Source organism: Lynx rufus, unplaced genomic scaffold (genome assembly GCF_022079265.1).
Source record: "Lynx rufus isolate CCGP_SWC_20201006 ecotype Redwood Valley unplaced genomic scaffold, mLynRuf1.p SCAF_3, whole genome shotgun sequence".
Taxonomy (NCBI): Eukaryota; Metazoa; Chordata; class Mammalia; order Carnivora; family Felidae; genus Lynx; species Lynx rufus.
In genome coordinates this window covers 37,093,053-37,115,467 of record NW_025814845.1, presented here as the reverse complement: position 1 = coordinate 37,115,467, position 22,415 = coordinate 37,093,053, and the positions used below count along the sequence as shown (strand labels likewise).

General features: G+C 41.5%; 1 protein-coding gene across 1 annotated transcript in view; it reads left to right on the top strand.

Moving 5' to 3' along the window:
* Nucleotides 1-22,415, top strand: part of CORIN (corin, serine peptidase) — a 256,772-nt gene that overhangs the window by 184,975 nt on the left and 49,382 nt on the right. Inside the window, exons 11-15 of the mRNA XM_047090824.1 lie at nt 1,783-2,014; nt 7,608-7,753; nt 8,522-8,629; nt 18,512-18,625; nt 20,467-20,577. Of these exons, the coding sequence (XP_046946780.1) occupies nt 1,783-2,014; nt 7,608-7,753; nt 8,522-8,629; nt 18,512-18,625; nt 20,467-20,577 (711 nt within the window). The remainder of the gene's footprint in view (nt 1-1,782; nt 2,015-7,607; nt 7,754-8,521; nt 8,630-18,511; nt 18,626-20,466; nt 20,578-22,415) is intronic.

Here is a 22,415-nt window from a genome sequence, read left to right as displayed (position 1 = left end):
GTGACACGACTGCCCTCTAGTGGCTGTCATAAATCAAACTAGTGAGTGAGTGAATAATCCTTAAGATAAAAAAGCTTATTGATGCTGTAAATCATAGAACGTGAGGTTGATAGATATTTTGAGAGTTTATATTGCTTAGCACTCTATGGAGAATTCCTTAACAAGATTCGGTTGCCCTTACCACGTTCAGTAGAGATCTCCAGAATAATGTATGATCACAACTTCACCCTTTCATCTTCCTTGGCTCGGAAACACCGAAAGCTTCTATCTCATCTCAAATCATTAGCGATATAGCTTCCACATATAGAAAAGAAAAAAATATCCATGTGATAGGTCTGCTAGTCATATAATAAAATATACCAATAAAAAGTTAAAACTTGATAGGACGGTAGAGGAAAAGCTAGAAAGGTTTACACAAGAAAAGAAAAAGACTGCATCAAAAATTCATGTGAGTCATCCCATTTTTGTAAAATTACACTAAATAAATTAGGAAAAATATGGTTCGAGTTGCATCTACCGACTTATATGATGGTCATGATTAATAATTAAGCAACAAAAGTGAATTGAGGAATCATAGGAATGGTATAATTCCACTCTGGCAGAAGCAAGCAAGCAACCTCTTTCTATGTGTGTAAATGCTTCTATGTAAATGCTTGTATGTAAATGCATGTATGTAAATGCTGTATGTAAATGCCTGTATGTAAACGCTTGTATGTAACTGCTTGTACGAGCCAGTGAAAGGCATGGAAGGCTCAAACCCAGTCTGTTGGCTTTGAGGGTCAGTGAGAGGAAGGAGGGCAGGGAGACCATGAACTTTTTGTTTGCACATCTTGCGTTGTTTTTATTGTTATGAGGAATATTCATTTTTTGTAATATGAAATCCAAATATTTAATGTTACCCCTCTTTATAAATCAATGGACATGATAAACTGAACCAGCCCCACACCTCCTCTGTGTCTTTTTCTTCTCTCCACCCTGTATTCATTCTCATGCCAACTTTACAGCATTACACTTTGGTCCTGGGTGGCTCAGTTGGTTAAGTGTCCAACGCTTGATCTCAGCTCAAGTCTTGATCTTACAGATCCCAGTTCAGGTTTGGAATCTCAGGGTCATGAGTTCAAGCCCCACGTAGGGCTCTGCACTGGTCATGAAATCTACTTAAAGACAAAACAAAAAAGGAAGTAATAAATCAGAAGACAAAATGGGTAAAAGGAAACCTAAAAGAACATCACCTTGGGGCGCCAGGGTGGCTCAGTTGGTTAAGCGGCCGATTTCGGCTCAGGTCATGATCTCGTGGTCCATGAGTTCGAGCCCCGCGTCGGGCTTTGTGCTGACAGCTCAGAGTCTGGAGCCTGTTTCGGATTCTGTGTCTCCCTCTCTCTGACCCTCCCCCGTTCATGCTCTGTCTCTCTCTGTCTCAAAAATAAATAAACGTTAAAAAAATTAAAAAAAAAAAGAGCGTCACCTTCAGATAGATTGAGCCAAGGGAAAAATGAAAAAAGACTTTCTATGACATGCATACTGGGCACTGTGCTAGCAGCTGCCTATACAGAAATGATTCCTGGTTTGGAAGTTCTTCAACCAAATGATTTACCTTTTGATGCAAGTTATATACTGTTTGCATTCCAGTCTTAGTTGTTTTTTTTTTTTAAAGAAGGTAAGATATATTTCAATTTTGTAAGTTTTTAAGAAATTGTTTTACATATGAAATTTACTATAGGTATAGATGTAGACATAGATATATAGATACATACCTATATGTGTGTTTTGTTTTCTTGTTAGGTCAATGTGAACCAATTACGTTGGAACTCTGCATGAATTTGCCCTACAACCATACAAATTATCCAAATTACCTTGGCCACAGGACTCAAAAAGAAGCCTCCATCAGCTGGGAGTCCTCCCTTTTCCCTGCACTTGTTCAAACCAACTGCTACAAATACCTCATGTTCTTTGCTTGCACCATCTTGGTACCAAAGTGTGATGTGAACACAAGCCAGCGTATTCCACCTTGCAGGTAACACAGTGGGGTCTCCCCCAAGCACCCTCCCTTCCCCTCAGGGAGAACCAAGGGAGCAGAGACTAAGTTTGAGTTTAGACAAAGTCCATGTTGCTAAGGAGCTCTGTATTTAACAAATTATACATTTAAATGGTAAAGAAGTAGGAATTCTGAAATGAATATTTGAGTAAGAAGTAACTGCTGAAGTACCACACAGCGGAGGCATGAACTACCTTTGATAGTAGTTCACAGACTTTAATCCAATAAGATCATCCACGTTTCATTTTGGTGGATCAAGAAGTGTTCTAAAATGTGAGTTAACGGAAGATGGAGTGTATCTGCCTTTTTCTCTGGCAACATGGATGTATTTAAAATGCTGCCTCCTAGGGCGCCTGGGTGGCTCGGTCGGTCAAGCGTCCGACTTTGGCTCAGGTCATGATCTCGCGGTCAGTGGGTTTGAGGCCCGCGTCGGGCTCTGTGCTGGCCTGGAGCCTGCTTCGGATTCTGTGTCTCCCTCTCTCTCTGCCCCTCCCCTGCTTGTGCTCTGTGTCTCTCTCAAAAATAAATAAACATTTAAGAAAATAAAATAAAATAAAATGCTGCCTCCTCACATGTACCCCAATGTTTACAGCAGCGTTTGCAGCAATAGCCAAATCATGGAAAGAGCCCAAGTGTTCATCAACTGATGAATGGATAAAGTAGATGTGGTTTATGTATACAATGGAATACTATTTGGCAATGAGAAAGAATGAAATCCAGCCATTTGCAACAATGTGGGTGGAACTGGAGGGTATTATGCTAAGTGAAATAAGTCAGTTGGAGAAAGACAGATATCAAAAGTTTTCACTCATATGTGGAACTTGAGAAACTGAAAAGAAGACCATGGGGGAGGGAAAGGGGGAAAAATAGTTACAAACAGAGTGTGAGGGAGGCAGACCATTAGAGACTCTTAAATACAGAGAACAAACTTGAGGGTTGATTGGGGGGAGGTGCTAAGGGAGTGGGGAGAATGGGTGATGGGCATTGAGGAGGGTACTTGTTGGGATGAGCATTGGGTGTTGTATATAAGTGATGAATCACGGGAATCTACCCCCGAAACCAAGAGCACAGTGTGTGCACTGTATGTTAGCTAACTTGACAATAAGTTATATTAAAAGTAAATAAGCAAAATGTGGCCTCCTGATAGCACTCAAAAGTTAGAGACATAGGGGCACCCGGATGGCGCAGTCAGTGGAACATGATGATCTCGCGATTCGTGAGTTTAAGCCTCACGTCGGGCTCACTGCTATCAGCGCAGAGCCTGCTTCAGATCCTCCGTTCCTCTCTCTGCCCCTCCCCTGCTTGCACTCTCTCAAAAAAAAAAAAAAAAAAAAAGTTAGGGACATTACATAAGGAGTGGCCTGAAGGTTGGACAAGGGACGCACGTTGCTGACATTTTCCTGCTTGCTGGGATGAAATAAGGGGCAGAATTTCAAGCTTGCGGCTTGGATTGAGAATGAGCGATACCCCACTTCGGGGTAACAGCACTACTCCGGAGTCCACTGTCTGGGCCACGTCCTGGCTCTCCTTCGCTGCCCCGTGGCCGGGGACAGATTTCCCCGTCTCTCTCAGTGTTGGCTCTTCTACTCCTGTCTGTGAAATCAAGAGAGTAGGTTGTTGGGTAGGGTTGTTGGGAGAGTAAATGAACGTGCATCAGGGTGACGCCTTCTGACTGGCAGATCTGATGAACACCAGCTCTGATGGCAGGAGAGGAACACTACTGGCTGGTGGCAGGTGGTTCCTGTCCTGTGCCATAGGTTGTGACGTAGTCAGAGATGGCGCCCTTCCAAGAGGTGGTCACACAGGCGGGCCACTGCACTCCTCGCACTGTTTTCCATCAGGGGTGAATATACAGATGTGCTTGTCCAAATGTGAGCGGTAACTACAGAAGCTCTATGCTGGGATCAGAAGTCGCTTAGAGCTTTAAGAAAAAGCAGTGATATCAATATAGTGGACACATGGGAAAACAATAAGTTAAATACCCAATATCAAGCGATGACAAGGAGGGGGCATCTATAGAGGACAGGAAGCAATAAAATTTCAAAATGAGTTGGGGAACTAGATAACCAGAGTAAAAGTTAATGTTGCCTTGTGCAGACATAATTCTGGAAACTTCTGGAAAATGCCTTTTAAAGTATCGCTAATAAAACGTCTACCCATTTTATGTGAAAAATTTATTTCTCAATTTTATTCCACTTTTGCTAAGCAAGGTCAAGGATAGTGAATAATCACTTCTGATGATACGTTAAAAATGTTTGCCTTGATTTTCTTTTCATATGTATAAAAAATGTCCCTAATGCAGTATTCTCTGGAACAAATTAACATGCACATATGATTTATAATTTCAGGGCTTATGTTTCATATTAAAACGCCCAAGATGAGACTGAAATGTTACTCAATCAACATTTTAGTGAACTTCCTTCAGACACTTTCTTTCTGTTTCTCGTATCTACAAATACATCTGTCATTTTCAGTGGCTTTCAAAATGACTTTTGCATTTTGGTTATTTGTTCGTAAGAGTTTTTTATATTCGTTCAAGAATAATATACTGATATGTTCATGAAGCAACGTTGCTTTTGCCAATCTTGCTTATTGATCTTAAAATGTCATGAAAAATTTTTTTAACATTTATTTATTTCTGAGAGAGAGAGAGAGAGCGAGTAGGGGAGGGGCAGAGAGAGGGAGACATAGAGTCGGAAGCAGGCTCCAGGCTCTGCACTGACTGACTGACAGCAGTCAGCCTGATGCGGGGCTCCAACCCATGAACTATGAGATCATGACCTGAGCCAAGGTCAGACGCTTAACTGACTGAGCCACCCAGGCGCCCCCTGACTCATAACTTAAAAATAAAATTTTAAGGGGCGCCTGGGTGGCTCAGTCAGTTAAGCATCTGACCTTGGCTCAGATCATGATCTCACAATTCGTGGGTTCCAGTCCCTCATCAGGCTCTTTGCTGTCAGTGCAGAGCCTGTTTGGGATCCTCTGTCCCCCTCTCTCTCTACCCCTCCCCTTCTACGCATGCATGCACTCCTTCTCTCTCTCTCTTTCCAAAGTAAACATTAAAAAGTCTTTAAAGGGGACCTGGGTGGCTCATCGGTGAAGTGTCAGGACTTCCACTCAGGTCATGATCTTAGGATTTGTAGATTTGAGCCCCACCCCCACCCCATCAGGCTCTGTGCTGACAGCTCAGAGCCTGGAGCCTGCTTCAGATTCTGTGTCTCCCTCTCTCTCTGCCCCACTTCCACGCACCCTCTGTCTCCCTCTCTCTCTCAAAAATGAATAAATATTAAAAATGCTAAATATTAAAAATTAACATTTTAATTCTTAAAAAGATCTTTTGAGCCTGAAAAACTTAACATTTTCGAGCCCTTACAACGTGTTAAATATGTTAGGGTACTGCTGCTGTCTCCTTCTCAAAATGTCCTTCTGAGAGAGGGCCCTACCATCAAGGCTGCTGCCTGTGGCTGCATTGTCTTATTTTGATTGTATTGTCTTATTGCACTACTATTGTTTTACTTTAAATTTTTTTTTCAACGTTTATTTATTTTTGGGGGGACAGAGAGAGACAGAGCATGAACGGGGGAGGGGCAGAGAGAGAGGGAGACACAGAATCGGAAACAGGCTCCAGGCTCTGAGCCATCAGCCCAGAGCCTGACGCGGGGCTCGAACTCACGGACCGTGAGATCGTGACCTGGCTGAAGTCGGACGCTTAACCGACTGCACCACCCAGGCGCCCCGCTATTGTTTTATTTTAATGTATTCTTGTGTTATTTCCATTTTATGGAAAAAATAGGAAGTGGTAGAGTCAGGCACTAGACAATGTTCCATGTAATTAGGTATCCTATGGCTAATTTAAAATCGCAGCAATTAAGTCATATACATTTTTTATAAATCTACAGTAACACTCTTCAGTCTAACAGAGGGTTATTGAACACTATTGAATTTCCCATCTTTGCAAAACTAATGTGGAAATGCCATGGCTCTGTTGTTGCCCCAAATTCTGAGGCTAAACCAGCATTAAATTATGCTCTGCCTTGTGCAAGAGTAAATGTAGACAGAGTTTTCTCTGAAATTTCCCCGCATTCTATTGTCAACCTTTCCCTACCAGTTTCTGGCCCGACTGGAGCTGACCCTTCTAGAAGGCCTGCCCCATTTTATTGAGGGAGAGACCAAGACCTTTGTTGAAATTAATAGTTTAAAGTTGAAAACTTCTGAAAATAAATAATACATTTGAAAGGAAATAAAAAATTTGCCTGAAACTTATTTGGTTATGTTTCTTTTTCTTTTTTAATTATGTAACTCATTTCTTGGTAATGTGGTGAGGCAAGACCATTCTTCCCCCACTGGAAGTAAAAGAAATCTGTGAGACAGGTTGATACCTCACTTTGTACAGGGGCGCCTGGGTGGCTCAGTAGGTTGGGCATCGGACTCTTGATTTTGGCTCAGGTCACGATCATGGTTGTGAGACTGAGTCCTGAGAAGGGTTCGGCACTGGGCGTGGAGGCTGCTTAGGATTCTCTTCCTCTCCCTCTGCCCTCCCCCACTGGCACGCACGTGCTCTCTCTCTCTCTCTCTCTCCCCCCCTCAAAAGAAGCAAAAAAAATATATATATATATATACATATACATATATATATGCTTTGTACAAATGTGATAACGCAAAAGGAAGCACCTAGCACAATGCTTAGTATATGTTTTCTTTCAAAAAGAAACGAACACATTTTATTTTAGCCAACTTGAGCTCAGTGTAGATGGGTTTGGGGGGAGATGCCAAACTTGTCAACACCACTGATCCAAGTTGAAGTGATGATGACAGTGCCTTGGGTAAGCCAAGCTGGCACATGGAATGGCTCCCATGGCTGTTCGCCAGAGGGAGAGAACTCTGCGGCTGAGGGTATGGTATAGATGCCATGACCCTTGGTGGCCGACTCTCCAAACCAATGCTGGGAACTTCCTGACTTGGAATAAAAGCATTGGAGAATGCGTCTGCTTGGAAGACAGAAGAGAGAACAGAAGGGTATCTGTGTTCTGGATGCTGTTCAAGGGCGTAAACTTGCGACTAGTTGATATATAGATCCTGGAGATCTTATGCACAATATAGTGAATATAGACAACAGTATTGTATTATAATCATCAAGCTTCCTAAGAATCTGGATCTTAATTTTTCAACCACTAAAGAGAAATGGTAATTATGTGATGTGATAGAGGTTCTATCATCACATTGTAGTATATAAATGTTATCAAATCAACATGTTTTACACCTTAAATATACATCATGTTATATGTGAAATACATTTCAATAAAAACACACACAGCAAACTTTTATTTCTATTTCTGCAACGAAGTTTCTTTTGGTGAAATTGTGTTGCTGGCATGCATTTCCCTTGTGGAGGTATTACTCTTTTTGTTTTCCCAAATATCTGTTACGTATCTGTGCATCTATACTGGTATATACACACACCAGATACACACACAGACCCACACTCGTATTAGAACCCTACGTATATTCCTGACATACCATTTCAGACGTAGCTATTTCTGTTACTCATGTTTACTCTTTCTTTCTCTTTCAGAGCACTGTGTGAGCACTCCAAAGAACACTGTGAGTCTGTTCTTGGGATCGTGGGCCTGCAGTGGCCTGAAGACACAGATTGCAGTCAATTTCCAGAGGAAAATTCAGACAACCAAACTTGCCTAATGCCTGATGAAGATGTGGAAGGTTAATTTTTAAATCAATTACCGCCGGTTATCTAACATGGACGAATAGAGCAGCTCCCTTCTTGACTTTCCCAGTTGTTATTGTTCTTGCTGTGTTCTATTTAGTTGTCGATCAGGCGGCATGGGTGAGTGAGTCTATGAACTTGATTCGTTGAAGAATGTGGTGCTGATCTGTTAAACGCTGTCTTCATTTTAAAAATAAATTGCAGAGATGTATGTAATATTCCAGGTATTTATCTTAACCATACTCAACTCACAGAGCCCATTATAGGCGGCTTTTATACTAGGGTTCCTGTAGGTAATGGTGAACATCGAGCCTTGGTTACTTTAAAGTTTTTAGAGACCTTGGCAACATAGGATCATCAGGTAGAGAAAGGGAATCCGGGACCTGCCCACCTGGTGGAAGGATTAGAACTGGAAACAATTGGACACATCAAGGTGTCATTAGAAGCATTGGCCCCATGGGCTATTTCAGGCTCTGACAATCCATGGAATGGACATGGTTGTCCATTCGGGAAGGTAGTTAATTGCTGGAAAGCATAAAGACGCTAAACAACTGATGGGAGAGACGATGCCAAGGGTGAAGGAAAAAGATCCCCATCAGCAAGCAGAGAAAGCCAAGCTAACTTTGGTTGGCTCAGCTTTGTGGAAGACCATCTTCTCTTCAGGAATAGCTCCTTGGCAATAGCCCACCCGTAAATGGATAGATCAGTTGATGCTTCCAGGTTTTCTGTCCAGCGACAATAAAGTGGCTTATTGTTTTTAACAGAATGCTCACCTAGTCACTTCAAGTGTGGCTCTGGACGGTGTGTTCTGGCTTCTAGAAGGTGTGATGGCCAGGCTGACTGTGACGATGACAGTGATGAAGAAAACTGCGGTATGCGTGTGAGATGACACTTTTCTGGAATATACGTTAATGCCTGGCTAGGATAAAGACCTATATTTAAAAATGTGAGCTGTTCTGATAGTCATGGGCAGGGATGAGGATCGAATGCTAATGCATTTACTTTTAATATTACCAAATGGCAAGGTATGACTCAGTAGGTATTTTTCCTGTTAACTCTATTGATTTTCCCTAAATTATACTTCCGTTTATGACCTAGCTGATATATGTCCCTAGTAAAAGGAGAGGCACTTCACAAATGCAAGGGATTATTTTTATGATTAGAAACGTTAAAGCAGTTGTCCTCTGTTTAAAAGTCAGAATAACAGTGTCTTTGCATATGATTTCCATGTTGCTAAATAGACATCTAAGGTACACAGACAGAGTTCAGGCTCCAACGTTCAAATTTAATTGGAATTCGTTTCCATGCCCTCTCTGATTTTGTCTCTGTCGGCAAAGGATAAAACTCTTTCTGACGTTTCTTCGTGGAGTTCCAAAATCACCAGTGGAAAGGCCAGAAATGCCAATGGTAATTTGAGTGAAGCTAATTCCCATTTTATTTCCCTGCAAACCTCTGTACTTGTAACCTCAGAATGTGTCAGGCAATAGAAAGCGGGCAATACTCTTTACTAAGCAATATTCTAGAATAAAGCAAAATGATTGAAAGGCTATCCAAAGAATAGTTTGGCTATGATTATTTACCTTGTTCTGCTTAAGAATGAATTGACACTTTCTGTCACTAAACCACACGAGGCAATACATCTTTTGAATTCATTTTATTCTTTTGGCCTTTGAAATACGAACTATTGCCTGGCTTCCCAAAATGAATTTTCTGTAGTAGACGTTGTCCTTCTGGTCTAGACAAATGTCACAAGCAATAAACTGAAATCCTATCAGTTGTTATAAATATGGACAAGTGCATCTTCTAGATAATTAGGGCTGTCAGGATGATGACCCAATGACCAGGGGTAATTCTCTTAGAGAAGAACATACAGTGTTTGGAGAAGCTACTGTTGTTTGCTTGTTTGTGGTCTTTATGTGGAGAAATAAATCCAAACTCATTGAAATATCCCTTATATAAGTCATTTGTCGAGAATCTATTGGATTTGTTTGCTAAACTATGACTTCAGTGTGTTATGGTATTATGAGATGCAATTTAAACTAGATTAGCTTTGATGACTTAAAGAGGTTACATGGCACTCTGCTGGGGTGGCTCGACCTAAATCTAAGTAGGGGACTAAATCTATCAGTAGGGGGCTAAATATTTGAGAAATGTAAAAACTTAGTTTTAAATGGTCTGAGTCCTAGAATATGTTTTGCAAAAAGAAATTCAAAACTCTGTAGGGTTTAAATGACCCTAAAATGTCAGGTTTCTAGTTTAGCAAGGAGTTTTTATCAAAACTTTATTCACTCAATTAAAGGCAGTCAATTCACACCAGAATGATACAATCTGTTGTTGAATCTCTATCAGCACTCAATATATTGATGGCACTACTGAGAGCTCTCGGTAAGGAAAGTTAAAAATGGGAGAGAAATTAATACATTCGGATTTACATTAATTGCTCCAACAGTAGTCAGTTATGAGAAAGCTCTTATTAAGTTTTTCAAAGTGACCAATGATAGAAATTTTCCATATATTTATTTCCCTTTGGGATGTATGTACACACTTGAATGGGCATGTCTGCTACTCTGAGAGAATAAGACACTTAAAATGAAATAAAGAAGTCCTGTGGAGGAGGGCCCGATGAAGGACTACCACCCAGCTTCCATTTCTCATCTTCTCAGTCTGGCCCTCTGGTTCCATGGCCATGCATGTCACCATCCAGCAATGCAAACACCAGCCCCAGTGAAGCCGGGTTTCACCTCAAGCTTCAGACAGTTTTGATTTATTCTGCCCATTGTGAAGCTTAACGCACTTAATGGCTTGGGCTTTACTGAATAATGTGACAATTAACCATTCACTGGCACACACTGCGGATCCTCCAGAACTTCTAAAAACCCTGTAGGGTTTTCCTCTCAAAACAGGATTTATTTATTTACAAAATAATTGACGCGTTGGAAATTTATTTTGTGTTTCTTTGGCAAATCTGGAGGAGGAAAACATGGTAGCCGAAGCACACCATTTATAACTATGCTTTTAAAATACAGACTTCCCCTGCGATCCGGAAGTACAGCATTCCTATAAAAACTTTCCTAAGCCAACATTGTGTGAAGTGAAGAAGCAATTGCCATTAATTTATGTAGAAAAAATTTTGAGTATTCCCAGAGCCTAAAAATATCCTCCCTTAGGCTTTCAAATACCCACCACACATCTTGCTAGTGGGTATACAAAATAAATCAGGACAAAGCAGAGAGAGAAACATCAAAGCTTCCGTGGCTTGACGCTGAGAGGCTGAGTGTAGTTCCCGGGGAAGGAGCTGGGGGGCGCTACTCGCTGCTCGGCCTGCACGCTGCCTGCGTAAAGCCTGGCGGCAAAACCAATGCTGAAGCTCTTTTCCTTTTTCACTCGCTGAAGGTATTTTCCTGTTTTCCTTTCCGCTGTTTCTCGTGAAAGGCACAATCCTCTTCAGATTGCTCGGGGTCAGTAAAAACAGTTGCTAATGTAGATCTTTTCCTAAAAGCGAAGTGGTGTGATGTGAACTTTCGAAAAAGGGGGGGTACCTGTACATGCGTTAGAATTTAGCAACGACCAGTGTTGCTCTGAAGTGTCATCTGCTCTGGTGGTAAATTTTTGTTATAGTTTTTTTTTTTCAAAAAAAAAAATTTTTAATGTTTGTTTATTTTTTGACAGAGAGAGACAGAGCATGAGTGGGGGAGGGGCAGAGAGACAGGGAGACACAGAGTCCGAAGCAGGGTCCAGGCTCTGAGCTGTCAGACCAGAGCCCGATGCGGGGCTCGAGCTCACAGACCAGGAGATCATGGCCTGAGCCCAAGTCTCACGCTCAATCGACTGAGCCATCCAGACGCCCCGTTAAAGTTTGTTTTGGTTGTATAATTGCTAATGTAAACAACCGTTGAAAACACTGTGAAACACTGTGAAAACCTGTGAAAACACTGTCCGCCATGTGGACGGAACTGTCTGTTAAACTAGCAACTTGAAATAAGTTGATTTTCAGCATAACCTTTTCCAAGCACTGATATCTAAGCCATGAAGAAAAAGGTGACGATCTGGGCAAAGAATTGAACAGGAATGGCATAAAAGAGAGCTGAGGGAAGTAACAATGGATTGCATTTCTGGGTTTTGCCTTCATGCATAGATTGAGTTTGTGAGACTGAGGTTAGAGTTTGCTAAGCCTATGTCCATGCTTTGGCTGGGCTACCAACCAGCAGGAGCCAGGTGGTACCTGGTCTGTGACGTGAGCAGCATGTCTTCTCAATGGGGCAGTTAAATGGGAATACGGCTAAGACAGTTTCATTATATATACTGTAGACATAAAACCCTTTATGACATAAATACAGCATCACGATTACTAATTGATCGCTGTTCTGTGTATAAGGATATACACCATATGCAGAAAGACTGACGACAATACAAATACTCAGGTGTCATTAAGTGCCTTCCTGTTTATCTTCAAGTGATTGAAAATCACTGGGCTCAATGGGGCGCCTGGGTGGCTCAGTCGGTTAGGCATGTGACTTTAGCTCAGTTCATGATCTCACGGTCTGTGGGTTCAAGCTCTGTGTCGGGCCGTGTTGACAGCTCAGAGCCTGGAGCTTGCTTCAGATTCTGTGTCTCCCTCTCTCTCTGCCCCTCCCCACCTCATGTTCTGGCTCTGAAAAATGAATAAACCTTTAAAGAAATCTTAAAAAAAAAAATCACTGGGCTCAAATAAAATAGAATCTTCAAATATAATCTTTTCTTGGGATCAAAACCCCTTTGTGCTGCAATCAAAGCCTCTGACTCTGATATTTGTGGGGTGTACAGCTTGATTTTTAAAGTTTTCCAAAAGACCTATTTTCCTATCCATTTGGATTCTTTAATAGTATTTCTATGACTTCTCAACGAGAATGGCTTACGTGGCATTTTTAGCAAATAGTAGTCTCCAGGCCTCTCTTTCTCTTTGCTTGTGGATGACCCCGACTGTGCTCTGTAACTGGCCGAAACAGAGTTCGAGTCACTATGTCCGTATCATGTTGGATACTCACAAATGGCTTTCTCTTTTGATATTTTGCTACTTGGTTCACTGTTTAGCTATTTCATTTGGCATCTTGGACAGGCAGCCTGAAATGTCAGGGGGTGCTCTGTGTAGACCTAGACTTGGATTTTTTTTATTAATATGAAATTTATGTTGTTCCCATACAACACCCAGTGCTCATCCCAACAGGTGCCCTCCTCAGTACGCATCACCCACCCTCCCCTCCCTCCCACCCCCCATCAACCCTCAGTTTGTTCTCAGTTTTTAAGAGTCTCTTATGCTTTGGTTCCCTCCCTCTCTAACCTCTTTTTTCTTTTCTTCCCCTCCCCCATGGTCTTCTGTTAAATTTCTCAGGCTCCACATAAGAGTGAAATTTAAATCCCAGCTCAGCACCTAGAGACTGTGTGACTTTTGGCCAGTCACTTAATTTCTCTGGGCCTCGGCTTCCTCACCTGCAAAACGTAGAGAACGCCCACTTTATCCTCCAGTGCTTGGGATGTTTATTCTGTGCCTTTATTCATTCCTCAGAAGGCAATAACCAAGCACCCATCTGCCATGGTGCTAGCATATCCAGGGGGCAACTCAAAGGTCACCCTGGGGATCTCCCTGGAGGGGAGGAGTCCTGTCTTGCTTGGTCTTGTTTCAGACGGACCAAGGTCTTGTTTATGGCAGAGGAGATGAGGCTGGCATGTCATGTCCGAAGCGCGAGCTGGGCAGAGCCGCTGGTTCGCATCGTAAACACCAGCAGCAGGGAGCTGTCTCATCCTGGAGGTAGACTTACCTGGAGGCAGGTGTCCCCATCTCCCTCCAGGATGAGTCATGGAAGGGGGCCCCCAGCCTGCAGTTTAAAGCCTTTCCATTCCCCCATCCTGCCTCCTCAGAGGGTCCTAAGCCAGCATATGTTGAAGAAGGTGACATGGGGATGTCACCCCTAAATGGGGGAGGAGTTGGGAGGAGCTGCTGAGGAACCATGAGCCCTATGGTTTGTGCTGGTGTTGCTGTTCTACAGGTGCTGCCGCTGGTCCTTGAGATTGGAGTTCCATCTCCCAGGGTTCCATCTCCCAGGATTCCATCTCCCAGGGTTCCATCTCCCAGGGTTGCATCTCCCAGGGTTCCATCTCCCAGGGTTCCATCTCCCAGGGTTGCATCTCCCAGGGTCCATCTCCCAGGGTTGCATTCTCTGCAGGGACCTTGAGCCTAGCTGCTGCAGCTTTCTGATGCCAGCCCAACATGGATGCATCCAGACTGTTCCAGCCCCAGCAGCTCCAGGACCCAGATTCACCTTTCGTCTTCTTTAAAAAAAAAAATTAATGTTTACTTATTTGTGAGAGAGAGATCGAGTGCGAACGTTGAGGGAGATTCACACAGAATCTGAAGCAAGCTCCTGGCTGTTAGCTGTCAGCCCAGAGCCCTATGTGGGGCCCGAACCCACGAACTTTGAGATTATGACCTGAGCCCAAGTGGGATGCTTAAGCAGCTGAGCCACCCAGGCGCCCCTCCCTGATGTTACGTTTTAGTTCTTACAGCTCAACTTAGCAGACCTAATGAGCCCACCTACTCACCTTATATTTGCCTGGGAGATCCTTCCAATACAAGAAGAATCCACTTTAAGGTGGTTTGCTGCCTTTACTTATGATGACAATGTTTTTGGTAGAGAGAAAAAATACCAACGGTGCCCCAGTTCAGGTGGGACCTGCTTCTGGTAGGGAAGTCTGCTGCTTCACAGAGTCTTTGTGAAGACGAAAGCTAGAGTAAGCGAACGACACAGAGCAAACTTAGCCCACTTAGGGCAAAGAAGCATCTGGTTTGCCTGGGACCGGGAGAGGTTTTGGACTGAGGGACAGTTAGTGCTCAGAACAGGAGGTCTTGGGTAAGCTGGGATGGCTTGGTTACTTTAGCCACACACCATGGCCTCCAGGAGTGGGTGTTGTCATGATCTCTGTGGTGGTGGTGAGCATTCTGACATAAATAATTATTTGGTTTCATGACCTGAAACTCCATTAAACATCCCACTCCATCCATATCTGTCTATATATTTTTTAAATTTTTTAAATGCTCATTTGTTTTTGAGAGAGAGAGACAGAGCATGAGCAGGGGAGGGGCAGAGAGAGACGGGACACAGAATCCGAAGCAGGCTCCAGGCTCTGAGCTATCAGCACAGAGCCCAGCACTGGACTCGAACCCACGAACCATGAGATCATGACCTGGGCTGAAGTCCGATGCTTAACTGACTGAGCCACCCAGGCACCCCCATAATGTGTTTAATTTTTAGTGGAGGCACACTCTTCATTTTAAAGCATATATTTAAAACATAATTACACCAAAAACATCACTTTTAAAAGAGTGGTTTCTTTGCAAAATAATAATACTATCTTCCATGTGACTAATGTCTTGACCTGTTCATCCTACTTCATTTATGCTCATCATAACTCCACAAAAGAGGTATTAGGCCACACAAACTTCTATGAGAAAAGAGACGATACAGAGGATAATGCTCATACTCATTTAATCTGTATAGCAACCCTATGTAGCAGGCATTATTATTACTATTTTATAGATATTGAAACTGAGGTTCAGAGAGGTTAAGTAACCTATCCAAAGTCACACAGCTAGTGAAATTAGAGGTAGGACTCAAATTGCTTTCTACCCCTTATGTGTATGATACATTCTCATTTTACAGAGGACTGCAGCTAAAGACTTGCACCTAGATCCCAACTGGATCTTTCTCTGTAAGGCTGTGATTTGGAACAGTTGATTTATTTTCTCTAAATGTCATTTTTCTCACTTATAAAACAATGATCATCACCTGACATACTGATATTGTGGTGTTATTATAAGAAATAAAACTGGGGAGCCTGGGTCGCTCGATTGGTTCAGCATCCGACTCTTGATTTCAGCTCAGGTCATGATCCCAGAGTCATGGGATTGAGCCCCGTGTCGGGCTCCCTGCTGAGCATGGAGCCTGCTTGAGATTTGCTCTCTCTTTCTCTCTCTTTCTCTGCCCTTCTTGAGCTCTCTCTCTCTCTAAAAAAAATAGGAAAGAAAGAAAGAAAGAAATTTGAGCGCTGAATATTTTTTAAAAAATGAATATTTATAATGTGTATATATAGTGGATAATGAATTCTATCATTATTATTATTATTACTGTTAAGAATGCAGGCCTTATGGATGTCCCAGAAAATCTACTCCTGTGGTCGTTCATGGCCCATTCCAAAAGTCCACATTCTCCGGACTTTTAGGAAGGGTACCTTGTGAATAATCAGAAAGGCTCATACTGTTTTCTCTCATCCTCTGCTGGCAAGTGGTGATGTTTGTAATGAGACTGATGAGACTGTTATTGTCAGAACACTCCAGATGATGTCTATATCCTCTGCTAGCTGAAACTCCATAATATACCCATGAGTTCCTAGAATAGACATCTCTGGGCCTAAGACTGTTCCAGATGTACCGCTAGTGAAACACCCTCACTGTTCATTTCCTAGAGTTTTGAATGGTGAAACACTTTAAATCTAATTGTAGCTCATAATAAAAATTTCTCTTCTAGTGACTTATTTTGGTAACTGTTTTCAATGAAAATTTTGATAAGAGCAGATTTTTTTTTCTTATAACGGATTCCAAGAAAGCTGAGTCAATCACCCACAAAATTTCTCTGAATTATTTGTAGTAGGTCAAACAGGAAATAGCCTCTTTTAAGAAAGTCCTTGGGGCGCCTGGGTGGCGCAGTCGGTTAAGCGTCCGACTTCAACCAGGTCACGATCTCGCGGTCCGTGAGTTCGAGCCCCGCGTCAGGCTCTGGGCTGATGGCTCAGAGCCTGGAGCCTGTTTCCGATTCTGTGTCTCCCTCTCTCTCTGCCCCTACCCCGTTCATGCTCTGTCTCTCTCTGTCCCAAAAATAAAAATTAAAAAAAAAAAAAAGAAGAAGGTCCTTATTTGATCACTGCTTTGCATTTCACTCACCTTAAACTAAATGATCTTTTCCTGGGAAGTGAAGACACTTTCTGTTCCCTACATTTGTTTGTTTGTTTGTTTATTTATTTTAATATGAAATTTATTGTCAAATTGGTTTCCATACAACACCCAGCGCTCATCCCAAAAGGTGCCCTCCTCAGTGCCCATCACCCACCCTCCCCTCCCTCCCACCCCCCATCATTTAAAATGCACATGTGTTGAAGGCCTGCCAAGGGCTATTGTGACATGTTGGGGGGCGGGAAGCCAAAGATGAACAGCATGTGGACTCCTCCTTCGTGCACCTAGCAGCCTAGTAAGGACCATGGATCCCACTGGAGTGACAAGAATGCATTAGACTCTTGGCATGTTTCAGCAGATGTATGAAATGCACTGCCTTTGATGCAAATGGCATTTTTTAAGTTCATTGCAAGTTCTTGCTATTAAATAGGCAAATTACAGTTCAAGCTTATGGTCCTGATCTTGTGCAAATTACGTTCATTTCTCCTATTAATTGATGAAGTTGACATCCTTAGATCTCTTAGACTATGTTACTGAAGTAACAGCTTTTGTACCTGGCTTTTAAATGAATTTTGTTGGACTGATGAATGGATAAAGAAATTCTGGTTTATATACACAATGGAGTACTATCTGGCAATGAGAAAGAATGAAATATGGCCCTTTGTAGCAACGTGGACGGAAATGGAGAGTGTGATGCTAAGTGAAATAAGCCATACAGAGAAAGACAGATACTATATAGTTTCACTCTTATGTGGATCCTGAGAAACTTAACAGGAACCCATGGGGGAGGGGAAGGAAAAAAAAAAAAAAAGAGAGGTTAGAGTGGGAGAGAGCCAAAGCATAAGAGACTCTTAAAAACTGAGAACAAACTGAGGGTTGATGGGGGGTGGGAGGGAGGGGAGGGTGGGTGATGGGTATTGAAGAGGGCATCTTTTGAGATGAGCACTGGGTGTTGTATGGAAAGCAATTTGACAATAAATTTCATATATTTAAAATAAATGAATAAATAAACATTAAAAATTAAAAAAAATAAAAATAAATTAATTTTGTTGCTATTTGGCATAGGAGGTGCCTCTTACTAAACACACAGATGGCCTTTCTATTTGTTGACTGAAATTACATTTTTAAGATAATATGCATCTAAATCACTAGGTTTTAGCATATTTACTTAAAGCATAAGTTATCATTTCATAGTTGAGTCTAATGCATTGGCAAATGGACTCCGAAGGCAAAAAGAACAGCTAAAGATGAGCGTCAGTGTATAGCTGTTTTTCCATTTTTTCCCCCTTTTCCCATATGTCACTTTTGATCTTCTCTTAGGAAAGCTGTCCTATTTATATTGCAGCATGGAGATTATCGAATATTTCTGCTCTAAAAATTACAGTTTTCATGGTATACAGAAGTCAAGCCAAGCCTTTTAAAAAAAATGCTTATTTATTTATTTTGAGAGAGAGAGAGAGGAGAGAGAGAATGAGCATGTGAGTGGGGGAGGGGCAGAGAGAGAGGGAGAGAGAGAATCTCAAGCAGGCTCTGTGCTGCCAGGGCAGAGCCTGACGTGGGGCTCCATCTCACGAACCGTGAGATCATGACCTGAGCCAAAATCATGAGTCAGACACTTAACTGACTGAGCCACCCAGGCACCCCCAGAAGTCAAGACTTTTTAAGAAGACAGAAATCATGACTTTGCGCTATAATTTTTCTACATTGCTTCATCAAATCCATCATTATTTTCATCTCCACATCTATTGCAAATAACCTTTTCTTCTGTCTTCAGGCTGTAAAGAGAGAGATCTTTGGGAATGTCCATCCAATAAACAATGTTTGAAGCACACAGTTATCTGTGATGGGTTCCCAGACTGCCCTGATGCCATGGATGAGAAAAACTGTTGTAAGTGCTTACCTTGAATTGACCAACACAACTTTTTATATGTTAAACACTGATTACCTCTAATTTTGAATATAATCTAGAAATTTGGAAATATGTATCAAAAGCTTTTAGTATGTTCAGATCTTACGAACAAATCTCCACTTATAAAAATATATGCAAGAACATAAACATGTGTAAATTATATGCACAGTGATATTATTCTAGTATTATTTATCACATGGAAAAATTATAATTTTATCCAACTATATAAAAAAAGAGGACAGAAAATACAACCCTAAAATGCAATAATATGCAAACATTAAAAATCAAATGGAAAGAATAATTTCTCCTGGGTTCATTACATGTCATTAGGCAAATAAAACAAAATATAAAGTATTATGTGCACTATTGTTGTGAATTTTTAAAGTGCTGATACCCACATATAGGAAAAGATCAGAAAGTCACAAGAAACAGTTTACAGTTCTTATCTCTAGGTGGTGGGATTATTAAGTGTTTTTGCTTTTCTGTCTTTTCTACATTTTCTAAATGAATGGCCACTACTTTTAGAACCAGAAAAAAATTATCTCTCAAGATATTTTATCTACTAGTAACAGAAAGCCCAGCTCAGGCTGACTTAAACAGTGAAGACTTTATTTTATTTTATTTTATTTTATTTTATTTTAATTTTATATCATATGTATCACTGTCTTGTATTATCATTTTAAAAGTCAAGTACAGGAAGGATTCTTGAGGCTAGATGTTGGAGTTCAGCACCTCTTCTTAGATTCTTTAAGTTCAGCTTGACTTCAGACTAGATCTGCGAGAGTCAAAAGATGGCTGCCAAGAGCAACTGAGATGCCATGCTTTCTTGATCATATCCAGTGAGAAGGAGTGATGATGACCTTGCCCTCATCTCTGGAATATCACTTAAGGGTTCACTCAGATTGGCCAACTTTGAACAAGGTTCCAGCTAGCATTCAGGGGTCTTTGTGTGAATTAGAAAAGATACCACCTAAATAGCTGGATTGCAAAAAGAAGCACCCCTTAGTGAAAACCAATTAGAAAAAGTGCTGTTTCCTTCAGGCTGCCCCTGTCCCAGGTTGGGATGCATGATCTGGCCAGTAGGGTTTGGGTAGGAACTCTCTTGGAAAGCACAACCCAAGAAATGGTAGGCCAGAACTCTGATCTTGGGTCCCATCTTTTCCGTTGGGCTAGTAACTATACTCAGAAGAAAAATAGTTGTAGCTAGAAAATGCAATGTCCCACTTACACTAGTCAGGATCTTCTGGAGCTGTGGGAAGCTGAACAGAATCAGGTTCCCTTAAAAAAGGAGGAAGAAAGGAAATGGATGTTAGGCAGGCGGGCAATCAAGGAGTGTCACTATGATTTTAAAAACCCAGCAGAATTAGTATGTGATTCAGGGAGTCATTTAATAGTAGAGATTTTTAAAGAATAAACATTATCCATGTATGGGGACAGAGCTGGTTTCCATCTTGTGGTCACTTCATTCTGCTCATCCCCAGTGCTGGCCTCATGCCACATCAGATTTTAACGCTGTTCTCTCAATCTTTGGAAGTTCTGCTGCTCTGGGTACCACTTTTTCAATCCTGGTGTCAGAACTAGACAATTTAGTGACGTGGAGATGGTAGTATCATTTAAATGCTCGCTATTTGCATGGATTGGCATCTGTGATAGGAGTTTTTACCAATTCAGTTATTCTGTCCTGAAACCTGTTTGGAGGCCTCAGGGACCCGCAGCTTTTCTTCCTTCCCTGCTCCTGCTGACAGATGATAATGTGCATATGAATGATGATCACACTTGTTTAATGTTTCCATCGTCTCGCTTCTTGTTCCCCATGCCAGCATTTTGCCAAGACGATGAACTCGAATGCGCGAACCATGAGTGTGTGTCCCGTGAGCGCTGGTGCGATGGTGAAGCCGACTGCTTGGACAGTTCTGATGAGTGGGACTGTGGTGAGCTGTGTGTTTCTGCCATTGGCCACCCACTGGAACACCTATCAGCTATTTGAGCTTAATAAGTCCTAAGTGACTTCACAGGATTTACTGACCAATTTCATCTGTTTTGTTTTACTATGATAACAGCTGGCAGTAGTGATTCAGAGATGTTATTTCCAACACACAGAACATTTCCCCCTAAGTTATTTTGTTATTTGAAATGTCCATATTATATGTAAAAACATCTGGGTTTAAATTGTTATGACCATATAGCTGCTAGAATACAATTTTTAGACTCTTTATTATCACCCAGCTTCAACAATTATTAATATTCTGTCATTCTGATATCATGGACACCTCCTGGAATAGGGTATTAGAGTGGGTCTTCCACATGAATAGACATTTCTCCAAAGAATACATACAAATGGCTAAGGCACATGAAAAAATGCTCAACATCACTCATCACCCGGGAAATACAAATCAAAACTACGAGATACTACCTCAGAATGGCTAAAATTAACAACTCAGGAAACAACAGATGTTGACGAGGATGCGGAGAAAGGGGAACCCTCTTAACACTGGTTGGTAGGAATGCAGACTGGTACAGCCACTCTGGAAAACAATATGGAGGTTCTTCAAAAAGTTAAAAATAGAACTACCCTACAATGCAGCGATTGCACTACTAGGTATTTATCCAAAGGATACAAAAGTACTGATTCAAAGGGGCACAGGCACGCCAATGTTTATAGCAGCTTTATCAATAATAGCCAAATTATAGAAAAAGCCCAAATGTCCATTGACCGATGAGTGGATAAAGAAGAGGTGGTATGTACATACAATGGAGTATTACTTGGCAATCAGGAAGAATGAAATCTTGCCGTTTGCAACAAAGTGGATGGAGCTAGAATGTGTTACGCTAAGTGAAATAAGTCAGTTAGGAAAAGACAAATATCGTATGATTTCACTCATGTGGAGTTGAAGGAACAAAACAGATGAACACAGGGGAAGGGAAGGAAAATTAAAATACTATAAAAACAGAGAGGGAGACAAACCATAAGAGACTTAATGATAGAGAACACACTGAGGGTTGATGGAGGGGAGGTGGTGGAGTGATGGGCTAAGTGGGTGATGGGCATTAAGGAGGGTGCTTCTTGTGATGAGCACTGAGTGTTGCATGTAAGTGATGAATCACTAGATTCTACTCCTAAAACTAATACCACACTGTATGTTAACTAAGTTGAATTTAAATAAGATCTTGGAGGGAAAAAAAAAAGAGAAAAAAATGTAAAATGCTCATGGAAAATCCAACAAACTATATTCAAAGTTTTGAAATAAATTATTATTGATTGTTTTTAAAAAAGCGGGTCTTCCGTCTTCACTGTGCTCTTGCTCTAGATCCAAAGGAAATAGATATCTACCTAGCTCCTTACATGGACAGGACCTAAAGGCATCTCCCACCAGTATCCAGTGTTGCAGTTTGTAATCTTGGGTTTGATTAATTCTGTTGTTCCATACTCATCATCCTTCCATTCACTGAGCTCTTATTTCAGTCCTTTGCATCATCTGGCCACACCATGATCATCATTTGTGCTGTGATTAATTGCACAGTGTTTCACAAGTAATCTATGGCGTAGGAAGTAGAGAGGATGCTCTATTGTAAAATAGGAATTAGAGCATATACCAAATTAGTCCTAATTTAACATCGCTTGCCTACCCTTGCCTTCTCACATACTCTCTTGAAAGGAAATGAAATGAACAAAGTGACAACTAACCCCTGATAGCTGTGCAAATCACTGGATAAACTCAAGGGATTTGAGTGCTGCCTCTGGTCGTCTTGTAAGTCGTAAAGAAAAGTT